General features: G+C 36.2%; 1 protein-coding gene across 11 annotated transcripts in view; it reads left to right on the top strand.

Annotated features, from left to right (window-relative positions):
* ANKRD28 (ankyrin repeat domain 28) overlaps positions 1-17935 on the top strand; it is a 196861-nt gene that overhangs the window by 133132 nt on the left and 45794 nt on the right. For all 11 annotated transcript variants that reach the window (XR_003118099.1, XM_025375724.1, XM_025375725.1 and 8 more), the window contains 8 exons: positions 586-728; positions 3965-4177; positions 10467-10545; positions 11515-11629; positions 12934-13016; positions 13879-13942; positions 15460-15528; positions 17132-17272. Coding sequence is in view for 10 of the 11 variants with exons in the window: in XM_025375724.1 (XP_025231509.1) it covers positions 586-728; positions 3965-4177; positions 10467-10545; positions 11515-11629; positions 12934-13016; positions 13879-13942; positions 15460-15528; positions 17132-17272 (907 nt within the window). In the remaining variant the exon portion in view is untranslated. The remainder of the gene's footprint in view (positions 1-585; positions 729-3964; positions 4178-10466; positions 10546-11514; positions 11630-12933; positions 13017-13878; positions 13943-15459; positions 15529-17131; positions 17273-17935) is intronic.

Below are 17935 nucleotides of genomic sequence, written 5' to 3'. Positions count from 1 at the left end.
AATCTGCAGTTGGTTGAATCTGCAGATATGGAACCAGTGTATACAGAGGGCCAAAATTCTTTTTAATTACTAATTATCTCTGCCAACATTTATCAGAATTATCCTGAATTCTATTTTTGTTTGTCTTGTTTCGAGATAAGGCCTTGCTCTGTTGCCCACCCTGGAGTGCAATGGCATGATCACAGCTCACTGCAGCCTTAACCTCCCAGGCCCAAGTAATTCTTCTACCTCAGCCTCCCAAGTAACTGAGACTATAGGTGCATGCCACCATGCCCGGCTAATTTTTTTTATTTTTGGTGGAGACAGGGTCTCACTGTGTTGCCTAGGCTGGTCTCAAATTCCTAGACTCAAGTGATCCTCCCACTTCAGCCTCCCAAAGTGCTGAGATTATCGGCATGAGCCATTATGCCCACCCCTGAAGTCTTAAAATTTTCCTTCTATTCTTTCTCAAGTTAACATGATTCTTTGATGACTTGTCATGCATCTTCTATTTTCATTTTTTAAATTTGCTTAAAGATATTTGGGATTATATTTAATAGTTTTCATATGCTTATCTCTATTTTTTCTTCAAAAACATATTTTTAGGTCACATTGAAGTAGTGAAATTACTTGTGTCGCATGGAGCTGAAGTGACATGCAAGGATAAAAAGTCTTACACACCTCTTCATGCAGCAGCCTCTAGTGGAATGATCAGCGTAGTCAAGTACCTTCTAGATCTTGGAGTTGATGTAGGTATATTAATTGAACAGTACGAAATTATGGAGCCCTTTTTATACTTACTACAGTATTGATAGAAGTTATTTCAGGTTTAAGAAATTATTTTATACAATGTTTTCATGTTTTAATTGGGTATTTATAGTCCTTTATGTAATACCTAATGCACTGATTTATGATCAAAGCATGTAAATAGTCAAAGCATGTTAAGAGGTAAAATACACTTCAAAGGTGTGTGGTTTATTGCCAATTTTTCTTCTATATCACATTCCAGGCCCTATAGTTCCATTTCACTTGTGGGAACCAGCAGATCAGACACACTTGTATTATTAGATAGCTGGGTTATTGTTAGTCTTCTTTGCCTAGTCTGATATTCTCTTAAAATGATTGTAGCAGTTTACATTACAGAATATTGGCAAGAGCTGGGCAGGAAAACAAGAGGCTTTTTGCCCACCAAGTATAAGTATTCCTTACTATATAATTCTGTTTGGTTAAAAGGGGATGCTGCTTTATTTGGATATATTTGATTGCTGAATTGAGGTAACTTAGAATACCTGTACAGCTTTTCACAAGCCATCCTTTAAACATAAGTACTTTACTCCCTCATTTGTTTATGTATTTATTTATTTGAAACAGGGTCTCTGTCTCCTAGGCTGTAGTATAATGGCACAGTCACAGCTCACTGCAACCTTGAACTCTGGGCTCAAGTGATCCTCCCACCTAAGCCTCCTGAATAGCTAGAACTACAGGCTAATTTTTTTATTTTGTAGAGATGAGGTCTCGCTGTTACCCAGGCTGGTGTCTGACTCTTGATCTCAAGTGACCTTCCCGCCTTGGTCTCCCAAAGTGCTTGGATTACAGGCGTGAGCCACCGCACCCAGCCCACTCAGCGTATTTATTCTTACTTCAGGTAGAGTTATGACAATGTCCTGATTCTTGAAAACACACATTTTGAAGAACTCATTGGTTCTTTAAAACAGCAAATTGGAACGTGTAGCATAAGGATCTGCTAGAGGCATACAGTTTAGATCAGCTACAAAAAACTAAGAAAAGTAGGTGATAGCCTGGTTGGACAAAGAATACGTGACAGAACTGTAGGGCTAGATACGCTCTTAACTTATTGACCATGTGGAACACTTTGCCTGAAACAAGCTAATAAATACTGAAAGTGTGAGGATCACAGGAAGACTTTGCAAAAATCTCAACTCAATTCCTGTATCTCCGTTTCCGCAGAGTGAAATAATACCTTAAAAGATCCTTGATCTGGATGAATGAGGCAACTTTGTTTCTGATTACTGTTTCAAGTCCATTCTGGTGCAATTTTTATAACTGACTTTATTGACAGTCAGTTACATTTGTAAACTCTGGTGACTATTTGTTCATCAAAATAAGTGGCCAGACTTACAGCCTTTTAGTAACATATGGCCCCCAGTTGTGTGTTTTTTGGGTTTTTTTGTTTTTGTTTTTAGTTTCCTGGGGGATTACCACAAACTGGAGGGCTAATAGAAATTTAACTTCTCAAAGTTTTAGAGTATAAAAGTTCTAAATCAAGGTGTCAGCAAGGTTGGTTCCTTATGGAGGCTCTGAGGGAGAATCTTTTCCTTGTCTGTGTTCTTGTGAAAAAATCTAGATACTTTTATTAAAATTAAGTGTTCAAACTTTTTTTCTTCCTCTATTACCAGTGATCCCAGAAAAGAAAATGTTAATTAAAGCTGCATTATATTGGGGCCAACTACAAGATTAGGGTCCAGAGTCTCCACACAAGGCCACCCTTTACTTACGACCAACTATAAGTTCAGAGAGCTTTCAAAACCACTTTCAGGTTTGATAATTCACCAGAAAGTCTCACAAAATTCATTAAAAGCTTTATATTCACAGTTGTGGTTACTACAGGGACAAGATACAAACTGAGATCAGCCAAAGAAAGAGACACATAGGGTAGAGTGCAGGATTATTGTAAAGGCAAAGTTTCCCTTAGCCCCTCCTCACAGAGTCAGGTCCCATTACTCTCCTTCCCTGGCATCAGTGTGTGGCAGTATGAATGAAGTATTTCCAACAAAGAATGCTCACTTGAGCTTCATTTTTGGTTTTTATTGGGGCTCCATTACATGGCTTGATTGGTTGTCCATGTGGTTGATTTCAGTCTCCAAATACATAATACCTGGTGACCCAAAGCTCCTACTCTAAATAGAGACTTTTTTATCAGATATGTCATAGATTACCCCCTAAAGCCAAGGGCAAAGGACAGACCTCTCTGGGAGAGGTCAGATTCTTGACTGCATAGTAATCATGTAAAGTATTCCCTTATTTATTAGAAATGGAAAAACAAGGCTGGGCACGGTGGCTCACACCTATGCCAGCACTTTGGGAGGCTAAGGTGGGTGATCATTTGAGGTCAGGAGTTCAAGACCAGCCTGGCCAACATAATGACACCCGGTCTCTACTAAAATACAAAAATTAGCTGGTTGGTAATGGTGCGTGCCTGTAATCCCAGCTACTCAGTAGGCTGAGGCAGGAGAATCGCTTGAGCCTGGGAGGCAGAGGTTTCGGTGAGCTGAGATCGTGCCACTCAACTCCAATCTGGGCGACAGAGTGAGAGACCCTGTCTCAGAAAAAAAAAAAGAGAAAAGCAAAACCCTTAATTACATGAATTGTTTCTCATTTTTGAGCATACTCTTTTGACTTGTGATAAAATACCTGTATATGACACTGGAAAATATTAAGAGCCCAAGTTTGTGGCAAAAAATGAATTAAATAAATAGAACATGTGATTCATTGTTTAAAAATCTTGATCTATACTTTATTACTAGGGTTAGCCTTTTTCACTGCAAAATGAAAAAGTTGAAAATATGCATGTTACTGAATATACCTCAGAATCTTCAGTTTGTGTTCATTTTTTATGATTATAATTAATTCTATAGTAAATCCTTTACCTAGAACGCCTTTCAAAATACATTAGTTTATATTTTCCTAAAATACCTCTTTTGTATTATTCAGTTTTGTCATGAAGTAGACATTGTATATGTGAATTACATTCCCTGAATGTATAAAATCAATGTAGTACCAAAATGCTTGTCAAAGGTTTATTATTTTACACCAACTTTAGAATTATAAGCCTCATCTCTGTATTTATCCTGTCTCCGTTTCTCACTTTAGTAATTTGATTGCAACCACAGGTTGCTAAAATAGCTCACAACATTGATAATTAGCAAAACTACTTTAACATTCACATTTTTTATCTTTCTGATAGATGAATGAACCAAATGCCTATGGAAATACACCTCTTCATGTAGCCTGCTATAATGGACAAGATGTTGTAGTGAATGAACTTATAGACTGTGGTGCTATTGTAAATCAAAAGAATGAAAAAGGATTTACTCCTTTGCACTTTGCTGCTGCATCAACACATGGAGCTTTGTGTTTAGAGCTTCTAGTTGGCAATGGGGCTGATGTCAATATGAAGGTAAGGAACAAAATCATAGTCTATACTTTAAGTATTTCATATGTCACTGTTAAAACAACATCAGTGGTGAATACCATTCAGCAATAAAAAGGAACTATTGATAAACTCAAGAACATGGATAAATCTTTAAAATATTATGCTGAGTGAAAGGCTTACTCAAGAGTATATACATTCTTTCCATTTATGTAAGGTTCTAGAACCAATAAAATTCCATTTATATGGGGTTCCAGAATCTATAATTGAAAAAAATCAGAACAATTATTGCCATTGTGAGGAGGGATCAACTGGGAAAGGGGTATGAAGGGACTGTATGTGATGGTGGTAATGTTTTATATTTTGGCAGGGGTTTATATTGTATAGATTTGTCAAAACTCATAAGGTAGTTCATTTGTATGCTTTCATAGCATATAAATTTTCTTTTAGAAGAAAAATTCTAAACAGATGTTTGACGCTATTAATGTTGTGTTTAGAGGTGACATGTATGATGTCTATCTAATTTTAAAAAGCATCAAATAATTGGGTGGGTGGAAGGACAGAAGAATCTACAGTAAAAGGCATAGAGTAAAATACTAGTGGCACAATTTAGATGGTATGTATTTGGGTGTTCACTCTACAGGTCTTTTCAAATTTTATACAGTGTTAGGGGGAAAAGAAATATCAGTGTTTTGCACATAAGGAATAGTTGCTTTTTGGTTTTTTTGTTATAATTACTTTCAAGAGTAAGCATTTGGATTTTAGAAATATGTGAAAAATCTGGACTGGCATAGTGGCTCCTCCCTGTAATCCCACCACTTTGGGAGGCTGAGGTAGGAGGATCACTTGAGCCTAGGAGTTCAGGACTAGCGTGGACAGCATAACCTGGCTCCACAAAAAAATAGAAAATGAGCCAGGCATGGTGGCTCATGCTTGTAGTCTCAGCTACTTGGGAGGCTGAAGTGGGAGGATCTCTTGAGCCTTGGAGGTCAAGTCTACAGTGAGCTGAGATCATGCTACTGCCCTCCAGCCTGGATTACAGAGTGAGACTCTGTTTCAGAAAATAAAGGAATGAATGAAAATTTTGGCCGGATACAGTCTGGGTTCATGCTTGTAATCCCAGTGTTTTAGGAGGCCAAGGCGAGAAGATCACTTGAGCAAGGCCAGCCTGGGCAACATAGCAAGACCTCCATCTCTACTAAAAAAAATTAAAAATTATCCCGTAATCCTAGGTACTCAGGAGGCTGAGGCTGGAGGATCTCTTGAGCCCAGAAGTTCAAAGTTACAGTGAGCTGTGATCACACCACTGTACTCTAGCCTGGGCGACAGGTGAGATCTTGCCTCAAATGAATGAAAATTCTAGAGCCACAATAAATATGCTTTCACTGTATAATTTTATAAGAGCACATGCAATCCAGATTTTGAGCATTGCTATTTTATAATATATAATCATCTTACTTAGATTTTCTAGAATTCTTTAGTTGTTTCTGTATTAATTTTATCAATTCATCCTTTGAGCACTTGCCAAACTGTATCTGGTGGTACGAAGAAAACCAGACACAAAATTGAACCATTTAGGATTAGTAAAAATACTTCTCAGAGCATTTTAATTACATCAGATTTTCAGAGCATTTTATATGATTTTCAGAGCATTTTAATTACATCAGATTTTCTTACCTAACTTCAGTGAAGCCTTTAATGATGCCACGGGTCGATTCTGACAGCTGTAACAGCAACAAATCCATCTGTAATTAGGTCATTGCTTTAAATTGCCCTCTCAACTACAGGACAAAATGTATACATACTACACCCAAGGAAGAAAAGGCATGAGATGTCATAAAGTGCCCCAGTATGGTTAGAGCTAAACCATCTTTTTAAAAGTTTTTAGGTCTTGGTTGAATCACCTAGTAACATTTTTTATAGTTTAGGTAATTACTAGAAAGTTTATTTATTACAAGTTTGAACTGCTTATTTTAATTTGAAGAATTCCTGCACTTTGGATAATTAGGGCCCAGAAAAATATCTAAACCCTTGTGAGGAGAAAAATTAGTTTTTTCCTCAAAGGGGCAGTAATGTTTCTTTAATGAAAGGCTATTTCAAAAATAAAAAATTTGGAATTATGTTAACATTTTCAAAAGCAAACGTCACAACCAAGTTTTCTCAGTCTCTGTGAGACCTGTTTATGATAGTGAATGTAGGTAAAATCATCTTTGTATGTTAGTATTATGGAAATTATGGAACTTTACCAGTGTCATCAGCTACTATGCATATTTTGGTTCACATGATGCTGTCTTTAAAGGGTAGAGATTGGTCTTCCTGTTTTATGCACTGCCATTTTGGCATGAATATTTATTAGAATTTGATGATAATGAATCACTTGATTCTGTTAGTGTCTACATAGGTGACTATAGTACCTGTGATTGTTTTTAAGTCTGTATTTTCTTTTGAAATGTAGAATTGAGAATCAGTCCTGTAAGAGGCCCACTTAGAGTAAAATGCTGAAACCAGTGGTCTTATTTGAAGTTACCTCCTTAATAATTTAGAAAACTCAGTGGTGAATTTCATATATGACAAGTGAATTTTTTAACAAAGGGATTAAGATATATTTAAGTAGATTGGAAGGCAACAACAGCCTGTGATGTTGGTTTCAAAACAGATGTCACAAAAGTTGTCTTAACTTCACCTAAGGGTGTATGACATCTCACTTATATGCAATTGTCCAATTGTTTTATTGCCACAATCTGTTGAAACACGTTTCCAATGTTGATTTCTCAGGTCCCTTCCCACTTTTACACACAATATGTTGGTAGCTGTGAGTTTTCAACCAGCAAGAATATATTTCATTCCTGACACCTGTATTTTTCATATTTGTAAAATCAGTGTTATTAAGTTATTGATTGACTGTGGGGACACTTGACACTTGCCCTTTATTATAAAAATTTGATTTGCTAACCCTCATATTCTTAACCACTTTATCTCTTTTTTCCTGCTTAATCTTTTCCTCCCACTACATTCTCTATTTTGTTGTTTCTGACTTTGATCCAGTTATAGATGACTAGAAATTGGAATGTGACTTTAAGTTTGTAATAACTCAGTTTCTAAGGTTTTAAATTCATTTTCCTACAAAGTAGTAGAGGTAAAATGAATCAGGTTTATAAAGCAGCATAGGTGTGTTTTTTAGAACTGCTTGACATGAGCCTTACTGCACTGATTGTTTTATTTATATGCACATGTTTTCCCACCCACATTGTTGTTCTTTAAGAATAGATTTTGGTCAGCTAAGCAAAATGCACCAAATGGTTGTTTTGAAGTTTAAACCTAAAAACATACTGTGAAATGTTTGGCTTGTAGTTACTGTTTTTGGATGCCTGTGAGATTAATCATTAGGATTTTTGTAGATCTAATTTTCGGTTTTTGTTATTTTTCTTTCTGTCTTTCTTTTTCTTAATACTCCTAGCTTTCTGCTAAAATGATTTGAGGTGATTAAGAAAAAGAAAACTCTACGTTGTTTCTCCAATTCAGAGAGAAATAACTGTGCCTTCTCCCCTCCTAACATGTCTTATGGCAAACTTTTTAGTTGGTAATCCGAATCTTTTTCCTTTGTATACTTAGAATAGGTTTTATGAACAGAATGTAGAAAGTAAAAATGTTGATCCAGTGTCACCTATAGGCTTATAATAAAGGATTCTAACCAGGCCCAATTATGTGTGCCTTTAGTCTCAGCTACCCTCAGAAGGCTGAGGTGAGGGAATCGCTTGAGCCAGGTGTTCAAGTCTAGTCTGGGCAATATAGCAAGCCTTATCTCTAAAACAAAAAAATAAATAAAGGACTCATCACTTATTAGCTATGAGACCTAGTAAAATCACTTAACCCTGGGGCCTGTATTTCCTCATCTGTAAAACAAGATTAATGGTATCAATCTCATAGGGTTGTGAGGATTAAATGACATATATGAAGTGGATTTGGTTTTGATTTTTTAGGAGGAAGGGAGGTGGGGAGACAATCTCACTCTTGACCAGCCTAGAGTGCAGTGGCACCGTCATAGCTCATTGCAGCCTCAAACTCCCGAGTTCAAGCAGTCCTCCCGCTTTGGCCTCCCCAAGTGCTGGAATTATAGATATGAGCCACCGTACCTGACCATATGAAGTGTCTTAAAACTGTGCCTGAAACGTGCTATATATATAAATGTTAACTATAATTTTATCTTCCGAATTTCATCATTTTGTTAATCAAATTTTTATTACAAGTTTTTATTTGTTTTGTTTTGAGTCATGGGGGTTTCTGTTTTGTTTTGTTTTCCCCTTATTTGTTATCCTTCTAATCAATGGAATCTATGTTTTTTCTTATGTCTGTAAAAATTGGCTATAGCTGGCCAGGCATGGTGGCTCACACCTGTAAACCCAGCACTTTGGGAAGCCAAAGCCAGAGAATCACATGAGCCCAAGAGTTCAAAACCAGCCAGGGCAACTTAGACACCATCTCTACAAAAAATAAATTAGTCAGGTGTAATGTTACGTGCCAGTAGTCCCAGCTACTCCAGAGGCTGTTGCTAGAAGATCACTTGAACCCTAGAGTTCGAGGTTGCAGTGAACTATGATTACACAACTGCATTCTAGCCTGGCTGACAGACCAAGACCCTCATCTCTTTAAGGAAAAAAAAAAAAGGCCAGGCGCGGTGGCTCACGCCTGTAATCCCAGCAGTTTGGGAGGCCGAGGCAGGTGGATTACTTGAGATCTTGAGTTCAAGACAAGCCTGCCCAACATGGTGAAACCCCATCTCTACTAAAATACAGAAATAAGCTGGGCATGGTGGCGCACGCCTGTGATCCCAGCTACTCGGGAGGCTGAGGCAGGAGAATCACTTGAACCCAGGAGGCAGAGTTTGCAGTGAGCTGAGATCCCACTGCACTCCAGCCTGGGCAACAGAGCAAGTCTCAAAAAAAAAAAAAAAAAAAGGAAGAAAAGAAAAGAAAAAAAGGGCTGTAGCTAAAATATTAACAATAAAAATTAGGATATATCCTATCTGGAACATTTTGGAAAGACAGAATCCTTTTTGCCAAGATGCTTTTTTGCCCCCTTTTTTTTTTCTGGTTGAACGAATAACAACTAGTACATTAAAAAATAATGATAAAACAAATATATCCTGAGAAGCACTGATGTGCTTCTGAGTGTTTTACAAAGATTATTGTATTTACTCTGTACAGTAGACCAATGAGATGTAGATGGTATTATCCTCATTTTCAGTTGAGGAAGTGAAGGCACAAAGAAGTTAGGCAACTTGTCCAAAATCTTGCTTGTGGTAAGTAGGAGATCTGGGATTCACGCTTAGGTTATTCTGACTCCAGAACCTGTGCATGCATGCATCCTCTCTCCTCTTTTCCTTCCTTTCTCATACTGCCTCCAAAAGATTAGAACTTCTCTAAAATTGCTTGCCAGTCGGATGGCTTGTTTACTTGAAAAATTCATATTATGGAATCAAACACTTAAGTAGATACTTAGGATGTTCTAATTATTATTATGATGACATGAGGATTTTTAAAGAATATCTGCATTGTACTGTGTTAGCATAAACTTAGGATACTTGTGACATTTCCATTTTAGTACCTACACAGAAGGCATACTGAATGTTGCTGTGAGTTTAGGAAGCTGCTAAGTAGTTTTTCTTTTGCATTAGTAACATGTTTGTTTTGGTTAACTGAAATATTTTAGAAAAGAAAAGACACCACCTAATCAGAAGAAAAGATAACCTAACTCAGGGATTGTTTTTCTTCATATTTGGAACTCCTTTAGAACTTCTACATGAAATATATATGTGTGCAGCCAGTCTGAGTTATTATTTTAAGTGATTTGAGAAAATATTTAGTACATGTAACTATAAACAAATATATGAAGTTTTTTAATTATAGTGGCTGAAATTATTTGTATTTTTTTTTTAATGTATCCACACAAAATTCACAAAGTTAATTCTAATACTCACTTTTACTTGGTCAAGGAGGGATTCAGAATTTCTTAGAATGGAAATGTTGGAGCAATGTGAAATATTGAATCTGAAACTTGGGAGACACATCCTTACTGTCCCACTCCCAATTTTTATAAGCTGTAAGCATGGAATTTTTGTATATTTGTGTTTTATGATACACATGCTAAAAAAATTAATTCCTAATTTTAAACAGCTGTTTTACCTCCATAGGCCTCAGTTAAACTTAATTCTTGTATAATAGTTATAAAAATAAAGATGCAAGAGGGTATTCAAAGTAAAACTAAGGATTACATATTATGGATATAGTAGAGTGAGTAATTTTTTTTTTTCCCCCAGAGTAAAGATGGGAAAACCCCACTACACATGACTGCTCTCCACGGTAGATTCTCCCGATCACAAACCATTATCCAGAGTGGTAAAAAGTATTTCTGGTTTTTTTTTGTTTTGTTTTTTGTTTTGTTTTTTTTTTCTTAAATGTAGTAAAAACATCCACCAAATGAATGGTATTGAGAAATTGTCATCACAGTTTGTGTATTTTTAATGTATGATTTCAGAGCTCATGAAAATAAAATATTAAAGAGTATAAAATACCATGTAGCTGTATCTTTCGTACTTTTGGTTTTTTGTTTTGGTTCCCTGAATTATTTTATTTCTTCAGCAGTTAGTATTAGCTTTTTTCAGTATTGCTAAATAGAAAATTACTTTCTACCGTAATTTGTATTATATATTAATGTGTGTACTCTGTATATACATTATACATTTATCATTTTCCCCTGTTCAGTATCTGTGACTGTTTTCAGAATTTTAATTTCCTGAGTTTGTATTCTTTTGTGTTTAAATTAATATCAGGCAAGCTAAACTTTTAAATCAAAAGAACTTTTAGGTATATTACTTTAAATCAGTGTTTAGTTAAATCAGTGTTAAATCAGTTCCAAGGCGTATTCCAAGAAACTTATCCTCAAGATAGTAGGTGCTATGGTTTTGCAGGGGAAAAGTTGAAATAGGTTCATGATCCAATACTTTTTGAAGCATTGCATGTAGTCTTGATGACAAAGAGTATGCACATTAAAGCTCTGAAGTATTGCTCTAAAGAAACGTGTTTAATTTTGTTTTAATACAGTAGTTTCCAGACTTATTGGACCTCAGAACCCTCTTGTCAGTTTAAAAATCTACTGAAATCTTATGCTTAATTCACACAATTGCTTTAAGTATAAAAGCTGTAAATCCATTGCCTGGCCCGATAAATGAGCTATGAATGAAATCTATTTAAAATTGCTATGTCTATTAGTTTGTATGTGAACAGCATTTTTTATTACTTTTCATGTAGTAGATTTGATTTGATCTTTATATGGTCCAGTGTCTGACAGTAAGTCCTGTATTGCAGGAGCTGTAATCGACTGTGAGGATAAGAATGGAAATACTCCTCTGCACATAGCTGCACGGTATGGCCATGAGCTGCTGATCAACACTCTTATTACAAGTGGTGCTGACACGGCAAAGTAAGTACTTACTGAGGTGTTGATAACTGACACAGGCAAGCATAAAGGGAAGTGAACTGCAGTTTTCTGGATATTTTAGGTGGAAATGTGGATTTTATCCTCAATATTGTATTAATTTCTTGAACTTTCTTTTGTATTGACAAAGTGGTAGGTTAAAATGTTTAAATACAATTTTGTTTGGTAAGCCAGTGTATGTTTATGTATCTTACTCCAGTTCTTTCTCACTTTGAGTAATAATGCAGTTTTGATGAGAGCTGTTAATTTTTGTGATCTCTTTATTTTTAAGCTAGACGTACTTAAAAGTCCCGGAAAGCTGTATGTGCCAAATGCTTTTTTTTCATCCAAATACTATCTGTAGATAATAGTTTTCAGGCTGTGCTGTGCCAAGTTCAGGGATTCCTTGGAATCCTACAAAGGATTTCTTACCTCCACCCCCATTTTGGTCAGAACAGTTTACTTGTATTTATTTTATATATTAAAGTTCCCATTGTAATAATTTGTTTGAAAGATGAGTCCTCCTGTTAATGCTCTGCAAGAAGCACCATACTTAAATTTATGTTTATCATTCTTTGTATCACATTTACATGTGTTCATTAACAAATTGTAAATCTTTTTTACTTTCTGTAATGGTGTGGTACTGCACCTATCTGTTTTGTAACTTTTTCCAAAAAAATTATGTGAGCTTGTTGATTTAGCCATCTAAATACAAATTAGGGCCTTTTTCCACATCTGTACGAGTTGCTCTAGTTCATTTTTTTAATAGAATTATCAGATAAAGATTTCACAGTATATTCATTCTCCTTATTTGTAGATACAAGTTGCTTACAGTTTTTCACTATTACAGAATTACTGCAATAAATATTCTTGAACATATTGCATTATGGAAATGTTTCAAAGGTGGGGTGACAGGGTAGTGAATTTTACTCTCTAAGCAAATGTCTAGATACATTTTTGGTTGTCACAATTTGGGGAGGAAGGTGTTAGTGTTAATGACATCCATTGGGTAGAGCCCAGGGATGCTGCTGAACAGCCTATAAGCCTGCATGCACAGAATGACTTCTCACGTTTCCGCAGCAAAGTCCATAATGACAGTAGTGCTGAAGGTGGAAAACCCGACTTTTGGAGAGAAATAGCTGGGTAATAAGTTATGCCTACCGTCAACCTTTAGCCAAATTACTCTCCATAGTGTTAGACATTTTGACTCTTAGTTACCTTTCACTTAAGTGGTCTTTTCGTAATGTATTTAACTGTTTGTATTTTTCTTGCATTAAAATGAAGATACTGTCCTGTTCTATTAACTTTAGGCGTGGCATACATGGAATGTTCCCCCTCCATTTGGCAGCCTTAAGCGGCTTTTCAGATTGCTGCAGAAAACTTCTTTCTTCAGGTAAGGGCAACCTTTGCAGACTTTTGTATGTCTCCTCAAACCCCTCAAAATTCTAAGACGGTCTCTTTATCCTTCTTTTTAAAAATTACATGCAGATGGGTCCAGTATGGATAATTTAATAACCCCTTTTAGAAGATGTTGGGTTCAGGCCTGGCATGGTGGCTCATGCCTGTAATCCCAGCACTTTGGGAGGCCGAGGCAGGTAGATCACTTGAGGTCAGGAGTTCAAGACCAGCCTGGCCAACATGGTGAAAGCCCATCTCTACTTAAAAAAAAAAAAAATACGAAAATTAGCTGGGCATGGTGGCGAGCACCTGTAATCCCAGATACTTGGGAGGCTGAGGCAGGAGAATCGCTTGAACCCAGGAGGCAGAGGATGCAGTAAGCCAAGATTGCGCCACTGCACACCAGCCTAGGAGACAGAGTAAGACTCTGTCTCAAAAAAAATACAAAAAAACCTCTTCATCCCCTGTTAAAGAAAGACCATTAGCAGTTAATCTCCATTTCTTTTTTCCCTCAGCCCTAGGCAACCACTAATCTACTTTCCATCTCTATAAAATTTGCCTGTTCTGAACAGTTCCTATAAATTGACTCACCTGACATGTGATCTGTGACTGGCTTGTTTCACTTAATATAATGTTCTCAAGGGTTATTCATGTATCAGTATCAGTACTTTATTTCTTTTTATTGCTAAATAATACTCCATTGTATCCTATTGCTTTTAAACAGGCACCCTAGCACTTCAGAACCCATAGTTTTGTTTGGGATTGGAGGGGAGGATGTGATTCTTGACATTTCATGACATAATTCTTTAGTGTAAAATAATATGTCTGTTATAAATAAGATGTATTCATTCTTGTAGGATTTGATATAGATACCCCAGATGATTTTGGCAGGACTTGTCTACATGCAGCTGCAGCTGGAGGGTATGTTAATAGTATTTTTATTTCTTTAAGAAAAAGATAGCTGATCTTGGCAGGTTTTCTCTTATCTTTGGTTCCTCTTGTATTAATTCTGGGCTACCAGAAAATAGAAAACAAAACAGGAGTTGTTTGTGAAAAAAGGTCCAGGGTGGCAGAATACTTTTTTTCATCTTATTCCAGCCAAGTTGTAGGTTATGAGTGAGAGAGAGAATAAACCTACAAAAGGAAATACTGCCTTCTATAAAAGAACATAATTCCTGGATAAGTGAAAAAATCTAATAAAATTGTTTCTTTAAAAAGTATATTCTCAAATGAGAACATCAAAATACTGGGAATATTCTGAATAAACAAGTACTCTTTAAGTAGATTTGTTTTAAATTTTGTTTTTTGTTTTGTTTTTTTTTTCCGGAAAAAAATGTTCATTTTGTGCTGTGTCTTACCTCTACTAGGAAGAGGAAAGTTTGAGATTGGAAGATTTTGGACTAAGTTTTTAAATAGTACCACCAGGGAAAATTAGGCAGTTGGTTCAAATGAGCAACAAACTTCAGCTAAAACTCATGGTCTCTGGAACATTCTTCTTATCTAATGCTTCTGATAATTTAGATCTGTGATAAGCCATTTAATTCATGATTTCTCAAAAGGACATTTTGCAAAAACTTTATTTTCAGTGATAATTCCTTAAAATTTTTCAGTGATTTCAGAGGACAAGTACGTTGAACCGAGAGTACACCAGCGCAGTCTAAGTTGTAGAGATGGATTGTGAGCATGTGACTGGTTTCCTTGTTCTTCCAAGGTCACCAGAGAACCTTCCAGTTAAAACCTATCTTCCTTGTAACTTGCCTGGAGAGAGAGGGACAACAGACTTGAGTGTCTGATTGCTTGGCAGTTACAGTTTTCATTGTAACATAGTAATTTGATGTTGAGGTTTATACAATTAAATTATAGAAATACTTAAGTTATATCTTTTCCTCCAATATTAACTACAGATACATATAGGTAAGCAGTCATAGTATAGGAAAAGATCAGGCAAAGCCGACCAGACTCATGCAGTGGCTCACAGCTGTAAGCTTAACTAACTACTCAGGAGGCTGAGGCTTGGAGGATCGCTTATGTCCAGGAGTTGAAGGCTGCTGTTAGCTATGATTGCACCTCTGGACTCTAGCCTGAACTATAGAGTGAGGCTCTGTCTCAAGGAAAAAAAAAAAAAAAAAAAAAAAGCCTATAAGCATATTGTTTCCTAAAGCCTCCTCAGAGTCTCTTTTGCAAATGTGATCTTCCTTTTAAACAGTGACAACATGAATCATGTGTTATTTCCTGAGTGTGCCAGTATGTAAGTATATAGCTTTCTAAATTCTAGATAAGATGAATTTTAATGTTTTATTCTTCATAGAATGTAAATCATGTCATTTTTGTCACATTTATCTTCATATAAAAACAAACTTTCATGCTTCTTTAAACCTAACAATTTCATTATAAAATCACTGTCAATTAAGTTTTGTAACTGTGTTTTCTCTCAATAGGAATTTGGAGTGCCTAAACCTTCTGCTGAATACTGGTGCAGACTTTAATAAAAAGGACAAATTTGGGAGGTAGGGTATGATATAGTTTCTTTATGGAGCCTATTTTTACTTAATAACTTGATTGACCTTCTAACTGGCTTCTGAAAATAAACTGAACAATTTAGCATCTTGTACATTGTGATCATGATTCATTGAGAGTCCCAGCTAAAGTCAATAACTTCCAAATACTCGTTTTCACCCACAGTTTTCTTCTTGAGTCGCTACCACAGCCCTAGCCTACCAACCACAGCCTTGGCCTTATAAATGCCTCTATACTTGATATCACTCCTCTCCGTCCAATAATTATGGCTATGGAAATGTAAAGCCCCATAGAACTTGTTTTTTCAAGAAACTCAGAATACCTAGAAAATGATACAGTTCTCCTTTCTTCAAGTCGTTTCTTTGTGAGGGATTCTACTGCCCATATCTTGTTCCAGAGCAGTAGTAAGAGGGAGGAAATAGGTTATAAATATATACGTGTAATTTTTCTTTCTCCTTTTCTATATAAATCTCACACACACGTATATCCACACATCCCACTAAGTATTTCACAACAGGAAGGCAACTGTGAAATGACAGTCTTTGTAGTCATTCAGCAGGCCTCATTGTTAAGAATTTGTGGTAGCAGTATTTCAAACTACTGTTAAGTTACTTAGAGTAGGAATTGACACAGAGTTCATTAGATCTGTACAGGAAAGAATTGAAGGCAGCTGGAATTGGTTTGAAAGAGATGACAGTATAAGCAAAACTATGTGGGTCAACAGTTTGAGAATTATACATAGCAAGGTGTATGAGAGGGAAGGGTGTATGTCAGAAGAAAATGTGTGAATGTATGTCAATGCATGTGATAGAACCAGTGCAGAAGAGAAGTAAAAAGAACTATGCATGGTAGGAAATCAGAAATGAATAGAAGAAAATAAAAACTATTTGACACCATAATTACTTTGAAGAACAGACTGCTCTCATAAGCCTCCTAATGGAAAGAATTAATGACCCACAAAAATAAAAAAAATCACTTTGTTTGGCTTTGGAATGCAATATTTTTATAGCTAATTTGCTTTTATAATTATACTTTAATCCAGTTTATATTAATGTTTAGTACTTCAGGCATTCTATACTACAAATAACAGAGAAGGCTTCTGAAAAATATTTTGAGTTTAGAGGGTTGAAAGTAATTCAGGGTTAATTGTGTTTTTTGGGATGTTTCCTCTATTTTTTCTCTTACCCTTTGTTCCTCTTCTAGACATGAATAGAAATTGCTACCTCCGTACTGTGGAGGGGAAATTTTTATTAACTTAGGGGAAACTTTCTTAAAATGAAAGTTTTCACATTTCTGAGCAGAATACGAAGGTTATTTGAAAGTCACTCAAAGGACTGGGGGTGGGATTACTGCTACTGCCTGGAGGCAGTGAAATAACTGCATTTTCATCTTATTTCATATACTTAAAGGTTCTCTGCCACCTTGCTTTCTTCTAGCTTTATGTCCAGCCCTCCACAAGACTTAGTATATGGCAGTCTAAGTCTCACTGTAAATACAGTATTTGTAACTGGGAGGAGTAAGAGTCAGCTATGCTCTTGTTTACTAGTTATGTCTCTTGCTTTTATCTTCCTTGTATTAACCTGGGCACAAAAGATCTCCACTGCACTACGCTGCTGCCAACTGTAATTACCAGTGCCTGTTTGCTCTTGTGGGATCAGGAGCAAGTGTGAATGACCTTGATGAAAGAGGCTGCACACCCCTGCACTATGCAGCTACATCAGACACAGATGGCAAGTAAGTACCATATGAGTGAGAGTGGAGGATCAGTTATTTCTATAAACTGGCATCTTCCGCAGGGATGTTTTTGTTGCAAATTTGTATTTCCTCTTTGTATTTTTTGTTGATTATCTTTGCCCTAAGTCTATTTTGGGAAATAAATTGGTTTCATAGTTATTGCTAAATCATAGTTATTACTACCTATTCTCAGCACCGGCCTTACTAGCTGATCTGGTGGAAGAAAGACAAAGGTCCCTTTTTGTCCTGCCTGCCAAAAGAGCATCTTAATATCACTTTTATGTTTTTTTCCACCTGACTTCTCAGAGGCTACAGCCATGACTATATCATGGGGAAAGGGAGAGAGGAGGTATATGAGTAATGTCATCAGAAGATTGGGTAGACATTGGAATACAGGTATCCTTCAGAGGTAGACAGTTCACGTTTGCAAGGAACCCTTGTAAATTGGTGTCCAAAAGGTAGTAATTGAACTGGCAGAATCTGGCACGTAGTAGGTACTACATGTTGCTTAAATAAGTAAATTAGATGACAGAATAAGTAAATGTTGGCCAAGAATGAATAAGTGAAAACAAGAATAAAAGATGCATAAACTGTTCCATAAGTATAATATTCACCTGAAGTTACCAGACCTATTTGTAATATCTTGATACATTTTTTTTTTTT

The sequence above is a fragment of the Theropithecus gelada genome, chromosome 2 (assembly GCF_003255815.1).
Source record: "Theropithecus gelada isolate Dixy chromosome 2, Tgel_1.0, whole genome shotgun sequence".
Classification (NCBI taxonomy): Eukaryota; Metazoa; Chordata; class Mammalia; order Primates; family Cercopithecidae; genus Theropithecus; species Theropithecus gelada.
The sequence above is the reverse complement of the archived record's forward strand: the minus strand, read 5'-3'. Positions and strand labels throughout refer to the sequence as shown.